This window comes from Haemaphysalis longicornis, unplaced genomic scaffold, assembly GCF_048455015.1.
Source record: "Haemaphysalis longicornis isolate Haplotype H1 unplaced genomic scaffold, Haemaphysalis longicornis Haplotype H1 scaffold_6, whole genome shotgun sequence".
In the NCBI taxonomy this organism is placed as follows: Eukaryota; Metazoa; Arthropoda; class Arachnida; order Ixodida; family Ixodidae; genus Haemaphysalis; species Haemaphysalis longicornis.
This window is the reverse complement of record NW_027526407.1, coordinates 44,562,079-44,584,001: the sequence shown is the minus strand read 5'-3', so window position 1 is coordinate 44,584,001 and position 21,923 is coordinate 44,562,079. Positions and strand designations below refer to the sequence as shown.

At 46.3% G+C, this 21,923-nt stretch overlaps 1 protein-coding gene across 1 annotated transcript in view; it reads left to right on the top strand.

Moving 5' to 3' along the window:
* LOC144142986 (venom metalloproteinase antarease TserMP_A-like) overlaps nt 1-20,901 on the top strand; it is a 34,952-nt gene extending 14,051 nt beyond the window's left edge. The window contains exons 6-9 of the mRNA XM_077674811.1: nt 11,772-11,843; nt 17,685-17,751; nt 20,551-20,659; nt 20,766-20,901. Of these exons, the coding sequence (XP_077530937.1) occupies nt 11,772-11,843; nt 17,685-17,751; nt 20,551-20,659; nt 20,766-20,901 (384 nt within the window). The remainder of the gene's footprint in view (nt 1-11,771; nt 11,844-17,684; nt 17,752-20,550; nt 20,660-20,765) is intronic.
* The last annotated feature ends 1,022 nt before the right edge of the window (nt 20,902-21,923 follow it).

Here is a 21,923-nt window from a genome sequence, read left to right as displayed (position 1 = left end):
GATTCCTGTCATAGGAATCGGTAAGACGCGAAAGTGATATGTGCAGCGAAATCTGCTGCTGAGCATGATTTGCGGCTGGGCGGCTCTCTTGTACGTGTAATTGACGGGCGACGTCCTGATACCTGGTCGCTTCGGCAAAGGTGTACTGGCGTCATTTGCGTGACGTATATGACGTCAGTGACATGTTGGGGTATGGCGGCATAAAACACTTTTGTGTTAAAATATAAAACCTGAAAACGAACAACCCTAAGTATAACGTACTCTTTAGTGCTAAAGGTTGCTTCCCCGCAAGAAGACACTGTGTGCAGGAGTGCACCCTTCACAGGTCCCTTGCTTCGTTCTACAGGCGTCACTTCCGTGAAGGATATGACGTCAGCGAAATCTTCGCGTATACGGGACACTCTCGTGTTAAAAATTCAATTGACTTCACCAAACCCCCTCCGAGTTTATCGTGGGAAGATTGAAAGCGAAAGGAAGAGCATTAGACCTGGGCGAAAGAGAAAAGAGACGCGCGTACAGGGCAAAGGCAGAAGAATACTATTGTCCCTCGACGATATTTGCAGCCGCGTGAGGAGAGATGCACGCCAATATTTTTAAGTCGCGCTAATACCTACCCCCATACCGTCGAGAATTGACACATGACTATGGGCATTGTTATGAACTAGGGTGACCGAAGCGTAAAATCAGCAGTAACTAAGGTCACCGTAATAGCGACAGTAAGAGCTCGCTAGTTCGAACTCGGTTAGTTCCAGCTTCCGCTGAATTCGAACAATTTGATGGACACCTTCGTGTTCGAATTAACGACCTTTACTGCATTAACTTTCCTTGCATGAGTGGCGCAGTTTATGAGGAAAAATAGTCGCAACTTTATTGGAACGTGCTAGGCTGAGGACATTGTGCGGAGTGTCACAACGTTCAGAGGCCTCGAGGCTCCTGCAGACATCCTTTTAGACAAAGTTTTCGGGTCGCGCGGTGGCTCTCTTTTCGCGGGTAAGGTCAGCCATCCTCTCGTGCACACTTTCCACTTTCCGTGTATTGGAGTCACTCCAGAAGTATGCGGTCTTCGTTATTGACAGTTTTGCATGCGGGACACAATGACGGAGGAGTTATTTCACCAAGTCTCGGTAGATGTAGCGTAGATTGCGTGCTGAGCGTTCGGGTCGCTGCCTCTAAGATTACGGTTTACTGCTCTTGTATTTGGTTAGGGCATGGTGCTGGCAGATAGTACGACGCCGTTTTGTATGTTTTAACCTAAAAATAAAAGATGACAGTTTTTTGCCGCCATTTCGGAAGGCCGGGTGTATACGCCAAGGGTAAGGTTGTGTGGAAGAGCGTGGAAGAAGGACATTACTTGGGTTTTCTTGCGTTCATTCTTCTGTGAATAAGTGTCAACCGTTTCCTTAAATTAGGGTGCACTGTCAGAAGATATGGGGAGTCGACTCAAGAGAGCCAACAAACCCCACCGAATCCACAGGGCACAGGTGACAAAGGGGGTGGCCGTCTGATGTGTGGCTTTCGCCGACCAGAGCGGCAAGAATGAGCAAGAGCCTTGAACGAAAAACAGCACAAAGACTTATATTTAGACAGGCAAGTTACAAACACAAGCAGGAGGTAACGGATAGACAATGACAGACAACTTAGATGGAATTCAAATACAAGAAACAGTCCAATTAAACAAAAATGATACAAACAGCAGCGTTAACAAATGAAAATTACGAAGCGGAGCAGTTAACTAAAAAGAAAACGAACAGTTCGATGCTTATGAGAGACAGAGTCCCAGCATATTCACCGACCGGTCCGTACGATGCACCGCTGTCGGAGACGATTCGGCTACCTGGGAAGCGCGGCTTCGTTGTAGGCCAGGCCGTCCGAGACGATCACGGTGATTCGAGGCCCGGGAGTACGTTGGAGTCCTCCAGGGCGCGGGTCGCCGATGGTGTGATGCACAAACTGACAGGTGCCGTTGTCACATCACGACTGCCAAACGTAGCTGGTTTGCTTAGGCGCGGCTCCTCCTTTTATAACCGTGCCGGCGCGGAGAGGGAGAGCACAACACACAACGCGCCCGCCGCCGTCAGCGAATAACTTCACTCTTCTCCCTTCTAGAATCATCGACGCTCTTTAGCACTGGCAAGGCCACCCGTGCCTCCTCGAGAGTGCTCGAAGCTTCGGTGTAAGTTGAGCGACGGAGCTTTTTATTTTGGTATTTTCTTGCGGCGAGCCGCCGAGTAGTCGGGTTACGGCCTATTCGTTCGCGAAAGTTCCAGCCTTGTCTCGGGGCGAATAGAACCGAACTGAATGAATCGGACGGCTTCAAGAAGAATTAGGCGCTGTACAATAAAATGAAAAATTTATAATGTACTTATAGACGTCTTACGCTCGAGTTTGTGACAATAAGGCATTCTTGAATTTGCTTTAACTTCCTGGCTTAGTTGCCCACTGCTTCCAAAATGTGTGGGACACTCGGAATCTACACTAAAAACTCGGTAATTCAATCCACAAGGGGACGTAATCTCAATTCCAATAATTGAAACTACGAAATAATGATAGGGAACAAAACAAAAAGTACACTGGTATTTGGACGCCTCAGGGCATGTCTACATGTTATTGCTGGAAAGATCCCGTGATTTCGGCCTGCCTGTTGTACCTGAAGGCGGCAGTCAGCACTCTTTACTCTAACAAATGAATATTACAGAAAGCGTCATCTTCGCCTTTAAAATGAAAGAAAAGACGGGACTTCTGAGCAGACAGCCACGCTATGCTTCGTCGTCGTCCTCCTTGTGGTCATTGGCAGCAACAGGTTTCGCACTTCTGACCTACGATGCCTTCATCTGTCCGCGCACCACACACTCCACTGTACTGATGTTCTCATCCTGCTCTCCTAGAATTGCCCATACGTAAAGTGTACTTCCTTGGAGCACTCCTTCAAAAACGTCATTTGTTGTCTCAATAGAGCGAAGTATTTCCTTGTGAGAAAGGTTTAAACGATCGAAAAATCTGTTCACGTAGCTGAAACCTATACTAACCGGTGCTTCATGAAGTGCTTCTCGCAGCCTGAGGTCAAATATAGCTAAAAACTTCTGACACAGTTACCGTTCAATGCGGCGAACTATGCCTCGGCCTCTTTTTTGCAAAAATAGTTTGTTGTTCCATTTCACAAAGGTGGTTGAAAGATACCCTGCTGAACATTCAAGAAGCGTGTCCACAGTTATGCCAGAACTGCTTTGCAAAGCACCCGTGCCATAGTTTTCTATCAGCACACGACTGCGACAAAAAGCTCACTGTTGAGAATCGAGTTTTTGTAAGCACTCTAAGAATACTGAGAACGCAACATAGCCTTCGGCAAGTTCTTGGTTTTAAACAGCCACAAGACTCCGGAATCTTTCAAAGAACTACAGTAATCAGGTTCCGAAGGCTGAGAGAGCATTTCAAGAACAGTTTCCGTCGTAGTGGCCCGAAAAGGCATTCCAAAGTGGGTCTTCTCAGCGAAGTAAACAATAAAATCCTAATTGCACTTTCTGACTACCCTCTCCAGCTTCCAAGCGCGCTGTTCGCTCAGAAACTTCAGGAAATCTGCTTTTTCTTTGCGCAGTCTGGTATCAGATGCTATAACGCGTTTCTTCAACGCATCATGCATTTTTTTGGAAATGAAGTGGGTGGAAAAACGATGAAACTACCTTCTTGTTGGACTTGCACAATGCTGAAGGCCTGTTACTGGACATATTTCATCACTGGTCGTCGGTCAATCTTCTGCGCACGCCGTTTCTTACACGTCTTCATAAATTATGCCACTGCTTCCGAAACACGTTTTTTTTAGAAGGTGCCCTATCAGCAACACCATGAACGCTTACGTAAAGCTGATGTATCTTATATTCCGGCTCAACGCTGTATGTAGAAGGAAAGTTCAAAATGCCATCCACTTTGTACTCTTGTTCCTTCATGGTACGTTACCGCTGTCCCCAGGGGTCGCGTCTTTGTTTCTTTGATAGTCGCCACCAGATGTCATTACAGTATACACACGTCAGCTTTGTTGCAAAACGAGTATGCTCACAGAGATATTGCGTGGCAAACCAGCCTTAACAACTGTGGGTTAAGAATGCCAAGCCACTCGAGCCATGGTGAACACAAAGCTGTTCTTCGGACTTGAGAGTTCTGGATGTCCTCTTCCAGTGTCCAACCGAAGGGCGAAGAGAGAAAATTGCTAAGACGTCAGGCAAGGTGTACCAGCAACAATAAAGATCATTAGCTCTCTCAAACAGGCTAAAGGTATACACCACCACGAGTCCGCAGACGTCATTAACGCATGGATCAAAAAAGAGGCGCACCACTAAACAAGAGATGCAGCCTACACAATAAGGTGGACATGCTCCCTGACCAAAAACGCAACTACTCTTGGTCAGCAACAGTATATGGAAGCAACCACCATTCAGCTTACGGGCCAGTTTAAAAGCATCCGTACAGCTCAAACCATAACGATCCTTCAAACACATCTCCGGAAGGATAATGGGAGCCCCACCATAGCCAACTTGATACTCAAAGGTAGCAACTGTTCGAGCTTAGATGACGGCTCTTTACTAGAGAGAGATGACTTGAGTACGACTTAATCTAGGCTATCAAAAAAACGCATACGGGATACAGTATAACCTACGCAAATTTCTTTTATGCCCGTGGAAATTTTGTCAGTCTAAAAATAACTTGCTGATTTGATCTCCGGAGTATCGTATTCAAGCACAAACAACGCTTTAACCATTTGGGTGAGGTGAAAATAGCCTGGATTGTGCCGGTGACAGCGGGTAGACTCATGGAATACACTGAGCTGTCTGATGAAGGAAAGTATTCTTTCTTTGGCATACCAACGCTCGAGGGACGGAGCAATAGAATGCTTGTACTTTTTAAAACAAAGTCCAAAATAGGTATAACCACCCCGCCATTACGCTGTGAACGGACAGGTTTTTGATTGTGCCGACTTTTTCTTTAAAGCGAATCTGTCAATAGTTAGGCAAAACTGCCTGCGTGCAAGCGAGCAGAAACGCTTCAGAAGCACAGAGCCCGCTTTCCGAAAGAAACCGAGTGAGAGGGGTGCCAAGCCAGAAAAGGCAAGCAATCATCGGGGTCCTTTGCAGTAAAACGCGTCATGGCCACGTGTTTGAGACGCCCTTAGCAAGCCACACAAGGAAGGAGAACACTCTCGCAGGGGATCACTAATTGGTAAGAAGAACGACACCACGAGCAACGCCGGGAATAGGGCCGTCGTCGCCACGTTGCCGAAGTGGCTGTGACTCAGAGAACCAGAGCACGCGTGCGTGCCACCAGGGTGTCGAACCGGAATTTTTTCGGGTTCGGTTCGGGTTCGGGTTCAAGCCTTTCGGGTTCGGTTCAGGTTCAGTTCCAGAGCACCTTTCCGTTCAGGTTCGAACCGGTTCGAACCGGTTCAAACGGGTTCAAATGAGTTCGAAGAAAAAAAACAGGCGTGTTTTTTTTCTGTTAATTTTTTGTGCTCGTTTTTCGTTTCCTTATCAAGTCGGCATAAAAACAAAGTTATAATGAAGGTTTCTCTGTCCAAATGTTTTGTCTTCGCCAAACTAATGCGACCCTGCAACACTTTTTTAACTTTTTTCTAAATCTTGAGTGCTCGCAGAAAGTAGTCAACCAACACATTAGATTATAGGGTCGCAATGTGCCTCAGCCAAAAATTACTGCTCTCTCCTCGTCAGATAACATAGAAACTTGCTCAAAATATTTTTCTCTCCTTCCCGGTCTTAGCGTTCTTCGACCGCTGAATGACGTCATTACAGCGGTGTAGCGGCTGTTTGCCGGCTTTCCTTAAGTTGCAGAATAGAACGCATTTGATAGCCACTTAAAAAAAAGCCACAAAAGCGATTCAGAAACGGAAGGTGTATCCGCAGCGAGGAGCAAATCACGCACTGTTGCTCTGTGCTCGCAATAGCTATAGTTTTCGCAGTGCTTCCAGACGCGAAGAAGAGTGAAAGCGTTTATCGAAAGTGTTGAGTTATTTATTTATTTATTTATTTTTTTTTATTTATTTATTTATTTATTTATTTATTTATTTATTTATTTATTTATTTATTGTTGGGTTAACGCGCCCATGCAACGCCGACGACGAGGCACGCCATAGTGGAGGGCTCCGGAGTAATTTTGACCACCTGGGGATCTTTACGTGCGCCGAAATTTCGGACACACAAACGTTTTCGCTTTTCCCTTCCATCAGAAAAGTGGCCGCCGCGGCCGGGAATCTAAATCGCGTCTGTGTGCTCAGCAGTGCAACGCCTTAGCCACTGAGCCTCCGAGGCGAGTTTATCTAAAGTGTTGAACAGCTCCTTCAACTGTACCTGCAAAATATTTTCTATGGTAGTGTGACTAGTATGTGGCGCCGACTGCCAAGCGTGGCAGGTGGCATTTAGAGAAATTTCCTTCCGCTCATCTTGTATCTGCTAACAGAGCTGTTAGAATGGAAGAATGGATACAAAGACTCATTGGGCGGTGTGTATAGGACGGCATTGGATACGGAACCACCGGAGATAGGAACTTGCTAATGGCCCTTCAGCGACTGGCGACAGCAATTGGTCTCTAGATAGCCAAGTGAAGTCACAAGCAGCAGTAATGATCACTTGTAGAGAGAGAGAGAGCGAGAGAGAGAGAGAGAGAGAGAGAGAGAGAGAGAGAGAGAGAGAGAGAGAGAGAGAGAGAGAGAGAGAGAGAGAGAGAGAGAGAGAGAGAGAGAGAGAGAGAGAGAGAGAGAATGAAGTTTAATTCAATGGAGGCAAAGTTTCAGAGAGGCGACCTCATTCGAGGGGGCTGAATCGACAGCCGCTTCCATCAAGAGCAACTGATCTTCCAGGCCGGAACTGGCCATGGATGTCTCCCAATTCTCTATGAAAACGTGGAGGTTGGATGGATCTACGGCACACTTCTACGGCATGTGTATGATGTTCCCAGGCTCTCCACAGAAGCAATGAAATGGAGAGAGTTGTGTCCCGTCAAAGAGGTGAAGTCTGGTGTTGTGTGGGAAGGTGTATGCCCACAGGGTGCGGAGTACTCTTTCCTGGTTAATCGGTAGCGATTTGTGCGGGGAGGAATACGTTCTATGGAAGAGGCCCTAGTGCTGAGTAACTTCCCGGTCTGTGACTGCAGGATGCATGCACTTGGGCCGGGCTTCATCAGCGCTGGCTAAGCTAGTCAAATCTCGACCCACGAGGTTGGTGATCTCGTTTGCCGTGGATGCCAGTATGAGCTGGTGCCCATACAATCGTGACTGGTCACGTTAGTGGTCTCTGATTGATCATTGGAAGTGTTGTAACATGCAATCGACCGTTGGCAAAGTTGGGCCACGCCTGCTAAGAGTTTGTTATGAGAGTTTTTGCGCCGCTTTGGCTAAGCGCACGTGCTATCGCCGCTTCCTCAGCTTGAAGGGGGCTGTGTTCGGGGGCTGAGATGCTACACCTGTGGGAGGCTGCGGAACGGTTGAAGAAAGAGAAGGTATTGAAGAATGCTATCCGGAGTCTTTGCATCAAACCAGTTGATCGTTCCTCCCTTCTTTCTTTTTTTCAGTTTAGTTTCTTTCCAACGGTCTCCCCTCATATGTACACACGTTTTGAAAACCCTTTGATGAATATAAAATATGCATTAGCCAATTAGTTATTAACTTTAGTCCGAGATGTCAATGTTAATACAGCAACAACATAATAGCGCTATACGGGCAGAAAGAAAGACCTTTTATAGCATTCAGGCGGTCGTCACGTAACTTTGCGGCTACTTTGTGCGTGACAAAATTTCCTGATTGGTCGAGAAGGAGAACGCTGCAAAAATTCCAAATGCCAAGGACCCCGAAGATATGTTTGGTCCAACCGTCGAATCCGCCTTAACTGACCTGCTAATTCCTTTAATCCAAATTAATCAACACACCAGTCCCACTAATTCACATTAGCTCATTCACTCACCTTACTAATTCACCCCAGTCTACCCGCTAACCCGCACTAATCGACTTCAATCCATCCGCCTCTTACGTTTAAGGTTGAGCAGATTCAAGATAACATGAAAATGCTATCAAATATACTTTAAAAGTGGAAATTAGGATTCACCATTTTTTTATATCTCATGTTCTCTTAGAGCAGTAACCAAAGGACACAACGGCACTGTGTACAAGAAAAAGTGACGTTAATTTTGAGAACTGCGAGTGTTTGTGTCTCAGTGCTGTTTGTATATAACTGCCCATTCAAACTAGAATAAGTGGAAGATATGGATTTATTGTTGATGGTGTCCCTGAAGGCCTTCAAAAGCGGACAGGTATGCATGCGAAAAAACTTTACACGATTTTAAACACCATGTAGATAGAAACCATGAAGAATATTCTATGATATGTTGCCTCGTAATATGCGTTATAACTTAAGTTATGCTAAATGTAAAAGATAATTGGGAGAGATGGGCAGTACCTAACGAAAACGGATAGTATATACCGAGAACTTTACATTAAATCGAGGGAAATAATTAGAAGAGAACATGATGGGCCTTGGGAACTGCAGACTACGCAAAATATTTCATGGTTCTGTCTGGCGAGTGGCAAAATCTCTTCAGACGCAAGGTAGGGTACCGAAATGGAAAATTAGAAATCACATTTTTGAGGCCCCGGAACCGGTTCGGAACGGTTCCTTCGATTCGTTCCCGTTCGGGTTCAGTTCCAAAATGGCGGAAAAAATACGGTTCCGGTTCAGTTCCGGCCCCGGGCGAAAATTCGGGTTCGGTTCCGGTTTTCGGTTCAGTTCCGGTTCCGGTTCGACACCCTGCGTGCCACGAAAGTAACCCTAGTCGCATCGCCAATCCGTCAGATCTAGAAGCAGAACGGGGCCACGACACCAAGCGCAAGCGTCGACGTCGTGCCGATGCGTCGTTAAGAGGGGCCCACGATGCCGAGCGCGAGAAACGGCGTCGATAGGTCAATGACGCTACTGTAAAATAACCATCCTAAATGCGATGTAGATATATCTGTACTCTCCCACTATCGCGTCACCAATACAGCTTCACTTGTCAACCACTTTCACTGGAATAGCCTATGTATTATTTAAAAATACTGGTCATACGTGTATTAGCCGCCGGTTTCCGTGGCTTAATATAAGAGGAGACGATAACGATTCCTTTCAACACGGGTGTCCTTGTGTTTTGGGCATGTGTTTCGAGAACATTTCCAGCAACATTATTACTTTTCACGTGCGGAGCTCTCCAGAAATCCCATATATCTCGGACCGACGGTGATGGTCTAGTGGTAAAACGTTCGTCTCGTAAACGCGTGGTACCAGATTCAAATCCTGGGCCGCCGAATACCCACTGGTTTCTTTAAAGGGACCCTGCAGCACTTGTTTCAACTTCTGTGAAATCCTAAATGCTTGCCGAACATACTCACCCAACACACCCAATACTTAGATTAGGGATCGCAAAGTACGTACCTAAGCCGGAATTTACTCCTTTATGCAAATCAGATAACTTGAAAACTCGCCCAAACATTTTTTATCTCCTTCCCCGTCTTGGCGTTCTTCGACAGCTTGAATTACGTCACCATCTAGAGGCTGTTGGATGGTTTTCCTTCCGCTGCAGCAATGAACGCATTCGATAGAAACTTCAAAAATAAAGCCACAAAAACAAAGCAAGAACGGCAGGCGTATCTGCTGCTACGAGCAAATCACTCCGTGCCGCTCCATGCTGGCGGTAACTATAGCTTTCAGAGTGCTTACAGCGCAAAGGAAAGAGCGAAAGCATTTATCAAAAGAGTTACAGGGTCTCTTTAAAGGGTACAAGCGTCCCCGTATCGTAGCTCGTCTCGACGTGTGAATAAGCGCTTGGAGAGTGACCACACAAGCAGCCATAAGAAGCTATGTGAGAGGTCCCCCAAACCCCTTTCGGCGGGGTCTAAGTCTGCTGGGCACCCCCAGTCAGAAGAGTTCAAGCGCCCCCTGTCACTGCCTCAGCGGGGGATAACGGGCTTGGAAACGCTCTACTACTGCGGCAGGCGTGGGAGCCGCTGGCCACCGACAGAGCTAAAAATGGGTAGAGGCAACTTTCATGCGGGGGATCCTGGAAACCGTAACACCCCGGCAAGCCTTATCATTGGCTACAAGAAACCAGTAGGTACTTCGGTACCACTGGGCACCAACCAGTAAGAAGTTGCACAAGCACCTTGTAAACAGAGATCTCTTGCTGGGGAGGTTACCCGACTTTGTCGGGAAATGCCCCGATGGAAGTGGCCGTAACTTTTTGACCGCAGCGATGGCTCTGAATTACAGCTATCGCCCCCGTATGCGGGAGGTATCGGGTTTGAACCCGCGTACCACGGGGCACCCACCGGTTTCTTTTATGTGTGCAGGCGTCCCTAGTTGAGGTCCGACCGTTGGAAGAGGAATTCACGTCTCGAAAGCTGCATTTCTCCGCGCGATAGGCCCCTGACCCTTGTCCATCTGGCGGGTCCCCTGGCCTTCATGCTGCGTTGCCGCATTTCCGGGTGTGAAAGAGTCTGGCGAGATGTCCTGCCACAGGTGGTTACCCAGTTGAGCGTCCACAGTGGCTGTGGAACTCACCTGCATTTCTGTGCCTTGTGGCGCTGGGCACCTACCGGTAAAATAGGTACAACCGACTCCCCGGCCTGACGCTCGGCCCTTATGCGGGACGACAACCATGTGGAAGTCGACGCGACTTGCACGGGAAATCACCCCTATGGAATAGGACGGATGCAAAAATGCAGCAACATTTTGTACCGCAGTGATGGCTCAGAGGTACAGCACTCGCCCCGTATGCGGGCGGTACCACGTTCGGACCCGCGTACCGCCGGGTACCCACCGGTTTCTGTCATGGCTGCAGGCGTCCCCGGCTGTGTGAGGACTATTGAAAAGGAATTTACGCCTGGAAAGCTGCCTTTTACCCTAGACATGGGCCCCTGACCCTTGTCCATCTGGCGTGGACCCCGGCCTCCATGCCGCGTTACCGCATTGCCGGGGGTGAAAGAGTCTGGCAGCATGTCCTGCTCCCGGGCGTTTGTGAGTTGAGCGTCCACCGTGGCTGTGGAGGGCACCATGTGCATTCGTCTGCCTTGGTGGCGCCGGGCACCTACCGATAAAATAGGTACAAGCGACTCCCCGGCCTGGTGCTCGGCCCTTATGCGGTGCAACAACTCTTCCGAAGTTGACCCGGCTTGCACGGGAAGTCGCCCCTTTGGAATGGGAAAGAGGCAAAAATGCATGCTGTTTCTTTGACCAAAGCGATTATAAAAACCAGTTCTGTGGTTTTCCCACGAACCTACACCTCACCTATCTGACCAAACGTAGTGGAGGGCTGTGGGGTCATTTGGGCCTGCTGAGAACATTCAACTGGGGCAAGATCTCAACATCCGCACATTTCTTGCTCGATGCCGTCATCAAAAAAGAGCTGGCGTTGTCGGGATCCAAACCACGTCCTCAAGCTCAGCATTACAACTCCTTAGACACTGAGCCGCAGTAATGGATGATCAATGCAATCGATTTTTAGACATATGAACGTATACACACACCCCTCCCGGGGAAGTGAACAGTGGTTGTTGTAAGTTAAGTAATTTATACCAAATTCATGATTGGTTCATGGTAGTGCTCATGCCTTTCTTTTGCCCTATTTTTGACGACTTTTATCAAAACCAATGCTTGTGTGGCGTAGAGTAATTTACAGTTTGAAGTCCGCTTTTCGGTTCCTTAGCTACAACATTTGTTTTAAGGTATGTTACATGAATTGTATTGCAGGTAAATATGAGGTACCTTGACATGGAAAACCCTCGAGTACGATATAAGCTTGTTGGAGTAACAAGAAGCCTGGTGAGTAGGCACTGTGTCAACAATTAAAAGTATCAAAATGGACAACAAAGCCAAAAAACACGGATCACACCAACCTGTTGACAAAAATCGACGCTTTATTCCTTGAAATGTATTATATCTTGCATTTTGAACACCGCTAACAAGACAGGGACAAGGAAGAAGCCGGGTGTCTTGTTAGCGATGCTGTAAATGTAACCCTACTAACTACATCGACTTTCCTGACTACTGCAATATCTTGGGTTTAGCCGACTGACAGTCGTTGTTGCGTGACGCAGCTATTGGCACTAAGCATAGCATCGTATTTTCCTAAGCATTATGTTCGCTGTTCACAAAACTGAATTTGCAATAAAGTGTTTATTCCACTCGCGTTTTAGTAGTTAAAAGTCTATTTCCAATGAACTCACCTACGACACCTTTGAAGCTTACCAATCTGTCAAGAACTTGGGTGATATTCATTCTTAAAATATTTATGTTGACGCGTATCGTTAGAATAACATTTTTAAACTGCTGGTGTTTTGCTGCAACGAAACATAAAAGCGAAAATTCTCATTGGCATTGCTTCGACTTTTGAACGGCAAGAACTGCGTGTCTCGCTACAAGAACTTCTGTAAAACATCTTTGAAAATGAACTTTCGTGTAAAAAAATAATTGTCATTATTGTGTTCGAAACAAAGCAGAAATCACGGTTAGAGTCGCAAAATCTTTACGCGCGGAAGAATGATGCTTTGTTCTTCTTTCTAAATAGTAATACACGATGGTTGGTCGCTTTTTAGGCGGACCAGTTTGTTAAAAAAAGGTTTGGAACTGTTCTTGCTCCTGAAACACTGGACTCACTGGCTAGATATCATCGCGGAGGGTACATTCCAGGCGAACCTGACGTAGTTTACTTCATTACGAGGTGAGCCAATTTCTTTTTTTTTTTTTGAAATTAAGGAGCCCCCTTTGTGTGGAGCGGAATACCGTGTTTATAGAGTTACTTTATACCATCGCTACAAGGTGAAGAGGGAAGCTGTAGGGTGCGCCGCAGTCTCCTCAACCGTAGACGATGAAGAAGCTTTGTGTTCGTGCAGTCGTAGGGGTCACTGTAGCGGCCGCCACGTAAACAGCGTAAATGCATCGTCAGCATCCCTCACTCTTTTCAAACATTTCATAGAATTAGAACTTTGTTTTTATATTTTTTTGTAGCAAATGAATTAGCAGTTCTTGGCGTAAAAGTCTAGTCATGACTTCTTCAAAATGTATACTAAAACTCGAGTCAAAGGCGCAGGTACATCTTAACAAAGCAGAACACCTCCAGGCAATTTATCATGACATTTAACTTATATCAGGCTGCTCAGGTATTGTGTTGTTTTTTAGGTTTTCAACAAGTATATTGTAAATGCTGGATCTATCACATTCCATTTCTATCCCTACGCATGCGTGCATTCCCTGCTAGTTAAGTGGCGAAAGCGTTCAATTTTTTCTCACAATGGTTGGTTAAGCGGCTGGTACTGCCGTGTCATTTTAGGGGGGAGTTGGGTTGAAAAGGGTGAGAAACTAAGTACCGCTTCAGGCGAAAAGCCTATATGTGTCGTTGGAAAGTCAACTTTGCTTACATTTGTATTCACACGAACGGTACAACAACTCAGGAACTAGCCCAAGCATTTCAGCCATGTCTAAGAGTTCACTAGTGAATGCGGATATTTTATAATTATTTATTGATTAATAATGGTAATAACTTGTGCGGCAAAGTTAAATTATGTTATTACGATAAACTAAGAATAACAAAGTTTGTGTAAGATGCTTTGCGACAAATCAGTGATTAATGAGTGACTAATCACTGACTGCTAGTGATTGGCAAATTATGATATATCGGCAAATTATAAAAAATGAAGTGAAATTAGATGAATGAGGACGGTTTAAGGTCAAGATTAGGTTGGATAGAGTTGGGTGTGAGTTGACGTCGATAAAGCCCTGAGATGGTAAATAGCGTGGGTACTATCTCTACCACTGTACGAGTAAGTAAAAGCTACCAGTCACAATAGCACAGCCGGAACCGGAACCATCGCATCGACAGGGGACGTAATTGTGTATTGCCAGGCTTTCGTCTTCAAAGGACATACGCACATGTACACAACCTAATACTCGAGTATTTTTCCTGTCGCAGTCCTGTTGGCTTACTCGGATTGTACATGCATAAATTTGGCCCTTTTTGTCCAAGTAGACAATTGGGGCACACATGCTGATTTCTGTTCAGGTCATGCTCCAACTTTTACGCCGTTAACACAAGTTTGTACAAAGATGTTTGAGGCAAAAGCCTTAAGTGCCCCGTTTTACGAAAAACTCTCATTGTATTTGTCCGGTCGAGAAAACGGCTACCGTTCTAAAGAGGAAATTCCGTAGTTGCACAATTTTAACAGGCACCATTTCTTGCTAAAGCTAGACTTAAAATTTGTTGTGCATTACTATGGTGCTCAAAACAGAAAGCGACGGCAAATTGTGAAGGTCCGGGCGCTCGAAATTGCGCAAACTTTCAATGTTCCCTACTCAAGTTTTAAAGCCAGCGGTAGTTGGACAGGCAAGTTTCCGGAGCACAATTAAGGCATTTTCACTGCCACAGTGGCGTGTGTCAAATACAATGTCTCCTGCCAGGAACGTGAGGTCATATCTTTACACCTCTGAGTGGTAGAATCAGCGTCAAAATATTTTTTTTTCTAATTTTCCAACGTAAACTTTTCTGGGCGTTACCATTGCAAGCGCGTTAGAATTTTGCAAATACTGTAAAAACCCATTTGAGTTTAAAGCAAATACAGAAACACAAACACGATTCAGCCATAAGGAGTCTGTACAAGCAATTCACGCCAAGAGATAATGAAGCCAACTTAAGAGACCGAAATACAATGCAGAAGTAAAAGAGTTTGATAAGCATCCCCAGGCTTTCATCTTTAAAGCCCGCAAGCAAACTTAGTCACACTGATGAATTGTGAATGAAACCATCCATAAATACGGGTGAAGCGCACGTATTTCAACACCATTATATTCACAGGTGACCGCTGTCTGCTGGAAATTCTGTTGTACAAAAAGTACTCCTCATTCAATTGGGAACAAAGCAAGTAATGGCTACTGCTGGCCTCAGTATTGAACACAATACTCGAACAGTATAACCTTTCCGTACAAAAGGCGCAGGAAGGAGCTAGCAGTTCAGACCAAAAGTCTTCTAAACCTTCTATAATACCGTAGCCTTACGATGAAAATTAGGGCTGCAAGAGCAACATTTCGAAGGCTACTGTCGCACGTTTCCACTCCAGCTATAACTTTGCCATCCCCTAAGGTTCGTATACTAAAGCAAATTTTTAACGGCTATCGTAATTAACTTTACCTCTGTTCTGTGAAATGTTTCTGGTTGTTTCCGACAGTGACACAAAATAATAACGCTTGAATGAAATATTAAAGGCTGGCGAAAGAGAAAAATGAACTTCTTTTATAGAACAAGTAGCAGATCGGGAAAAAGCATTCCGCCGCTTGTGGACACTTTTGACACTAATTCGCAAATTTTCTCCCGTCAAAAACATGAAACTCAAATGACTTACTTATCTGCAGCCAAGACCTTGCAAGCATAAAGCGGGGTAGACTGGAGAAAGGAATATTAGGTAAGAACACGCTTTGCACGTGAGAATCATGCAACGTCTTTTAGATGTAGTAGTTGGATGAAATAAAAAAATGTATTTTTTAACCAAACTCTTTTGCAGAAACGTAATTGAGCATTTTAAAAAACCTCATTTCAAAATCACCCCTTGTGCGCCTTCTTCGATTTCTCCTTGTTTAATTTAGCGCTAATAAAACAAGAATACATTCTTTTTCTACTGCACAATTTCATTTTTGTGCTGTTTTGTTGGCCAGTGTTAAGCCTATTGCTGTTCTTCCTGCTGCAACTGTATAAATGCCCTCCTGCTATGGTCTGCCTCGATAGTGGCAGTGTTTAAAATAAATAAAGTAAATAACTAGCGTAACTTGCCATCCTCCCTAAAGCGGACTTTTATTCATTGATTATAATTTATTAAGAAGGTCTGCGTTTAGCCCTAACTTTGTTTTCTCCTAACTTCGCCTCCATTGCCGACTCCAGCGAGCTCAGACACTCGCTCAGGCAGGCAATGAACCATGGTAATAATAAATTAAGCGCGCTCGAGCCCCGGCAAAACAGTGTCTGCACTCTGTGTCACCTTGAGGCCAGTACTTGAATGCGGGAGGATATACAGATAAATCTCAATATAACGATCACGAGAAACCGCCCGCAATAGTTCGTCATTTTGAAATATCGCTGTAATGAAAAAACTTGCGTTTATACGCCAGTGCTCATACCAAGGAGTGAAAATGACGTACCTTGGCAGTTTGCGCGTGTTAAGCAGGCGGGCGTGTGGCTCGCAGAGGAGGATCGACGACAAGTGACGCCATGGCTTGAGAACAAATAAAAAGCATGTATTCTTTTGCGGACACACAAACACTCGGGAAAAGAACTAGGGACCTGAACGGCCACAAAATACAGCACACGCGCAAAGCGGAGGAAAGACGAAAACACGGGTTCGAACCAAAGTTCGAGCGGAACGGAAAACAAGGCGATACGCTCACATTCCAGTCTACTCGACGCTGGGTGGGGTTACGTCGGTGGAACGCATTGAGAGTTCCCCGTGTACGGTGCCGGTGGTCTGAAAACGTGGCGGTACACTTTCTCTGCGGCGCCTGTTGAGACCAAGGAGGTTAAGCAATTTTTTTTAACCTCCTTGGTTGAGACGCAGTGGCCTCAGGTCGGAACGCCGACGCCCGCGCTCGTGCCTGGCCACTCTAGGCTTCGCCCCAAACCTTGGTCCGGAACACACCTCGAGATCTCGCCAGCGGGAACAGGAACCCCGCGTTACAGCAGAGGAACCCCCGGAACAGCTTCCGGGACGATTCTCGGAGCACGGCGAAAGCACGCTCCTGGCTTGACCTCGAACCACCTCGCGAGAGGAATCCTTGCGCCCGTTCCTCTAGCGCTGTATGTTCGCTAGCCTCCGCCGGCACACACCACTCTCGTGCTCCCCGCTCCGCGTGGTATCGCTTGTCGTCGTTTTATTTAATATGGATCCAATCTGGCACACATAAAGAAGATCCATAAGAGCAAATTACTTTAATAAGAAACCCAAGAGGGAGCTGGACCAAATGCACGCCTACACAGACGCGGCAGGAGCCAACAACACATGGGCAGTAGCATATTGGAACATACTCAACCGATCTTACACTGAAAGCAACATGCACTTTCAGAAGGCAGAAGAAGCAGAGATCTACGCAATCGGAAAAGCGATATCTCACCTCAGTCAACCAACCCGTCCCCTAAATATATGCACAGATGGCAAGAAAGCCTGCCGAATTATAGCATCAGAACACACCCCCCAAATCGCGGCACATCCATTTCGATATATCCAGGGCACTGTGAAGATATATTGGATTCCGGGTCACTCTGGCGTACTGGGTAATAAGAAAGCAAATGAACTCGCCCGAGAAGCACACTACCGGGCTCCCAGGAACGGCGGCGAAATTCCCAGTAAAACCGAATCAAGCCCACGACAGCTTCATCTGAAAGACTACAGGACAGCCAGGCAGCAGTTACCGCAGCCGCACCCACACCTAGAAAAACACCAACAGACTACATTCAGACAAGCGCAAGCCGGTACACTACACACAACTGCTAGACTGCTAGACTACACCTCATGCAAAGCATGCCGCACCTGCAATGGGATCGCCAACCAACAACACATATTATGGGAGTGCCCCATTTATGTACACATTCGACGACACTACACTATAGAGTGTCTGGCCACCCATAAGACCAAGGACGAACAACGTGGCCTGGTGGACTTCATCGAGAAGGCCATCAGTGGGAGCCTGGACGGAGGCACCCCGACTACATGAAGCTTTCCGACAGAGACATTTCCCCTTTTTTGGTTAAAAATGCAATTCTCTCTCTCTCTCTCTCTCTCTCTCTCTCTCTCTCTCTCTCTCTCTCTCTCTCTCTCTCTCTCTCTCTCTCTCTCTCTCTCTCTCTCTCTCTCTCTCTCTCTCTCTCTCTCTCTCTCCACCGCCCGATCGCCTCTGTCGTCTGCTGGCGCGCTCTCGCGGCCCGGGGATGGCAATCATCACAAGCCCTAACTTTGGTTTGTCCTAACTTCGCCTCCGTTGCCGACTCCAGCGAGCTCAGACACTCGCTGAAGCAGGCAATGAACAATGGTTATAAGAAATTAAGCACGGTCAAGCCCCGGCGAAACAGTGTCTGCACTCTGCGTTACCTTGAGGCCAGTACTTGGATGCGGGAGGATGTATACAGTTAAGTCTCGATATAACGGATCACGCGGGACCGCCAGAAATCGTTCGTCATTTTGAAATATACCTGTAATGAAAAACTTGCGTTTATACGCCAGTGCTCATACCAATGAGTGAAAATGACGTACCATGGCAGTTTATGTGTCTGCAGACAAACAAACTCTGCAATGAAAACGTTACACTCACTTCAAATCAGCTTTATTTGAAGAAATCATTCATTTTCTTGTGGCGAGGGCAGCACGCACGACTGATTCCACTTTCCGCAATACCTCATCGGGTACATCATCGCAATGAGAGATTAAAGTGTGGAGTTGGTTCATGTGCGGTAAAAAATCAATTTTTGACACTATCTCATCTGTGTTCTGAGACCACCAGACGCCTTCGTTCAGATCGGGACGATGAGTGCTGTCGCTCTTTTTGGCCCTGCCGCTAGCTCCATTCTTCATTGGATCTCGCAAAAACTTCGCAGCAAGATCACTCACAACAAAGAAATAAATGTCCGCCCACAGAAATAGCATGACAGACAACGAAACCACCGCCTGACATCCAAAGCAACGAGATAGAAAAGGAGCAAAGGCGGCTGCGCTGCCTAGACTACTGCAGAAATTTACTACAGCTTTGTGGTGGCGCTAGCAATTGGAACTCAACATGGTGATGGTGATAGCTGCTCCACTTGTGGAACTCACACAGAAATGGCGGTTTCTATTGCACACGAGAGTTTCGGAGCTGTTACTTTACCCGAATTCGTTATACGGATGTTCCTCGACTGTAAAGGAGAAAATAAAGTACGTGCCTTATTCTGAAATATGCGCTGTACTGAAATTCGTAGTTCTGGAATATTTCTACCTTGGAAATATAGGCAATCTGGCGGGAATTTCGAAAATGCTCATAAACGTGAAAACTTCGTTAATGTGGGGTTTGTAGCAACGATATTTGACTGTATGTGTAAATATTTGTTTAGCACTGTCTGTTGCCTCAGAGCACGCGGAACAGAAATACTATACATATTGACCTATGAAGAGCGAAGAGGATGTACCGCAGCTAGGCGCGTGCTGAATATTGGGCAAAGTTGCTCTAAACATGATCTCCAATACACCAGATCATTGCTTACAGCGACAGTTCGAATGAAAGTTCCTTATGAAAATAAAGCTCCCTTATATATAAAGCTCTCCTTATAAAAATGCACGTCTAAAGGATACCTTTCAGGACACCTGTATTTTATTCAAAAAGTGTAATTGCTCCTTAAAACAACCACCACCCTTCACTATTCCTCGGTTTGTTGCCAACGAACCGGCGCATTGTGGCCAGTTTCAACAGTTTTAAGGCAAAGCTTTCTACCTCTACCAGCCAACGGTTCTTTCGTGGCGTGCGGGACAATAAACTCCCAACGCGGTTGCGGAGGCGGAGGGCGCTTTTCACTCACGGGCCACAGTGTATACATGGTGCGCCGATAGGGTGCTATTACCCAGCGTTCCCCGTGCTCACGCCGGCTGGCGCGTCGGCGGGACCCTTCCGTCGGCTTTGTCGTCTGCTTTACCGAAGGTGTTGGGCCTTTTTTAGCGCAGCTTCACGTCCATTGAGCGCTTACTTCGCACGGCTTGATTACCTTGTTTGACAGCACCTCCTGGGTAACCCTGACCCCACAGAATTAAGTGGTCGTACGGCAAAGATACGTTAAGGATTGGTTTTCAGGGCGGGAAAACAAAATGTAAAGACCACTTACAGACATCTGGCCACTAGAGATACGTCACTTTTTGAGCACGGCTTGTCGCGAATGGGACTGCGTTTTGTAAATTGCTGAATACCAATTCTGTTGTATTTTAACAGGTATTACAAAAGACGAATGGAGCAGCTGGTTCTGATAAATAGCGATTATAACAGTTCCGTCAGCTTTCTCGCAATTCTCAAACTTGCAAAACTATTTAGTTTAAATCTGTATAAATGGGAATCGCTAAGCTCACATGCCGGATTATTTCGGTGTTTGCACTTGTGTCGTGCGGTTGTGTAGCCCCATGGTGGTGTAGCCCCGGTGGTGTTGCACATCATGATGGTTAGTCTCCGCTGTCTCATCCGCTCGAGCCCGGCCGTGGCTGACGTTGCTACGTTCGGGCCTCCGCGAATCTTAGGTAACGGCTGCGGAATCTCTGGTTTCACTCTTTCTAGAGCCACTTGTGTGAATTCAAGTGATGTCGCATGTGGAATTGTTCTGTGGGCCGTTAACAGCTTTGCTGTCCAACCGCCTTCACAGCGTGGATAGGATCCAATTTTTTATACCCGCAACAAGCACATAATTGTGAGATTTTATGACAAAAATGTTGCATACTATGTAATTGATGTTGCAAATTAAATGACCCCTTTCATGTTTTTTCTCTAGGCCTTGCCTACACTGGCGCCGTGTGCACAAAACGCGGAATCGGCGAAGGAGAAGATATTGCGCTTTCTTACTCGGGTGTATATTGCATGGCTCACGAACTCGCTCATTCGTAAGTTTATTTTTTTTAATTGAACGCCATGCTACCATAGCAGCCCGCGACGTTGTACCCACGTAAATATTCGACTATTTTTTTTAAAAAACTGTCATTTTTCCAGATTGGGCTCGAGCCATGACACGACACCTGAGTGCCCGTGGGAGGATGGCTTTTTGATGAGCTACGTTGACGGCGGAACAAAGAAGTACAGGCTGTCCCGTTGCAGTGAAAGGCAGATTAGACTGACCTACCAGTAAGTTCATATACCTGCCTTTTTAAAAACAAAAGAAAAGTCGCCGCGGTGGCTCAATCGCTAAGGCGTTGTGGTGCTGAACCCAAGGACGCGGGTTCGATTCGCGGCCGCACGGCCGCTTTTTTGATGGAGGCGAAAAGCGAAAACTCCCGTGTGCTCGAGATTTCGGCGATCGTTAGATACCCAGGTTGCCAAAATTAATCCGGAAATCTCCTGAACGGCGCGCCTCATCGCCTGTGTAGCGTCGGCGCGTTACGTCGCATAATCAAATCAAAAAATAAAACGAAAAAGATGGCCTCATCAATGAAGTATAGATCGATTATCTTTACGTGGGAATTTGTCTCCCCTGGTTTCTTAGTTTTTTTATGCCAGTATTTTTGCAAAGAACGACAAGAAAAGATGTAACAGCTTGAGGAACACTGTTCTGGGAAAGAACGACAAGAAAAGAAGTAACAGCTTGACGAACACTGTTCTGGGGCATAGTCGTGCTTAACCCCTCTTTTTTAAATCTGTATTGTGTTTTTTACCCGACCATTGATACTCACAGACACACACGTACGTACAGTTGGTCGCAACTCGAAGTTCATGGCGGCATCGGACAACATTGTACAAAACACCCAAGGCACTAGGCACATGTACGCAGGAGCGTCACTTTCTCTTGCCGCCGCGTTGAGATTTGTTTTGGTGAAACGTATTACTCCAGGTAACAACTGATAAATGCCTGGTAGCGTCCACCTGACCTTCAAGTACACCCAATGTCAATTCAGCGCTTCGTGTCGTTTCGCGGCTTTGGGAAAATAACCACCAACCTCGCTTCGGCCACCGGTCGAATTGATTTGCGACGCCGAAGGAATCGTTCTGTGGCATTGCGAGAGCAGCGCCTGTTTGTAGGCACAGAGAAATACAGCAACCAGCCCTTCGGGAGGAACGAATTTGAAACGGCATGCATCTAAAGCTTGACTTCACGGTGATTCCCGCCTATGCGGGTTATTTGCTAACTTCTTTTGTACCGCTCAATCGAGTTTA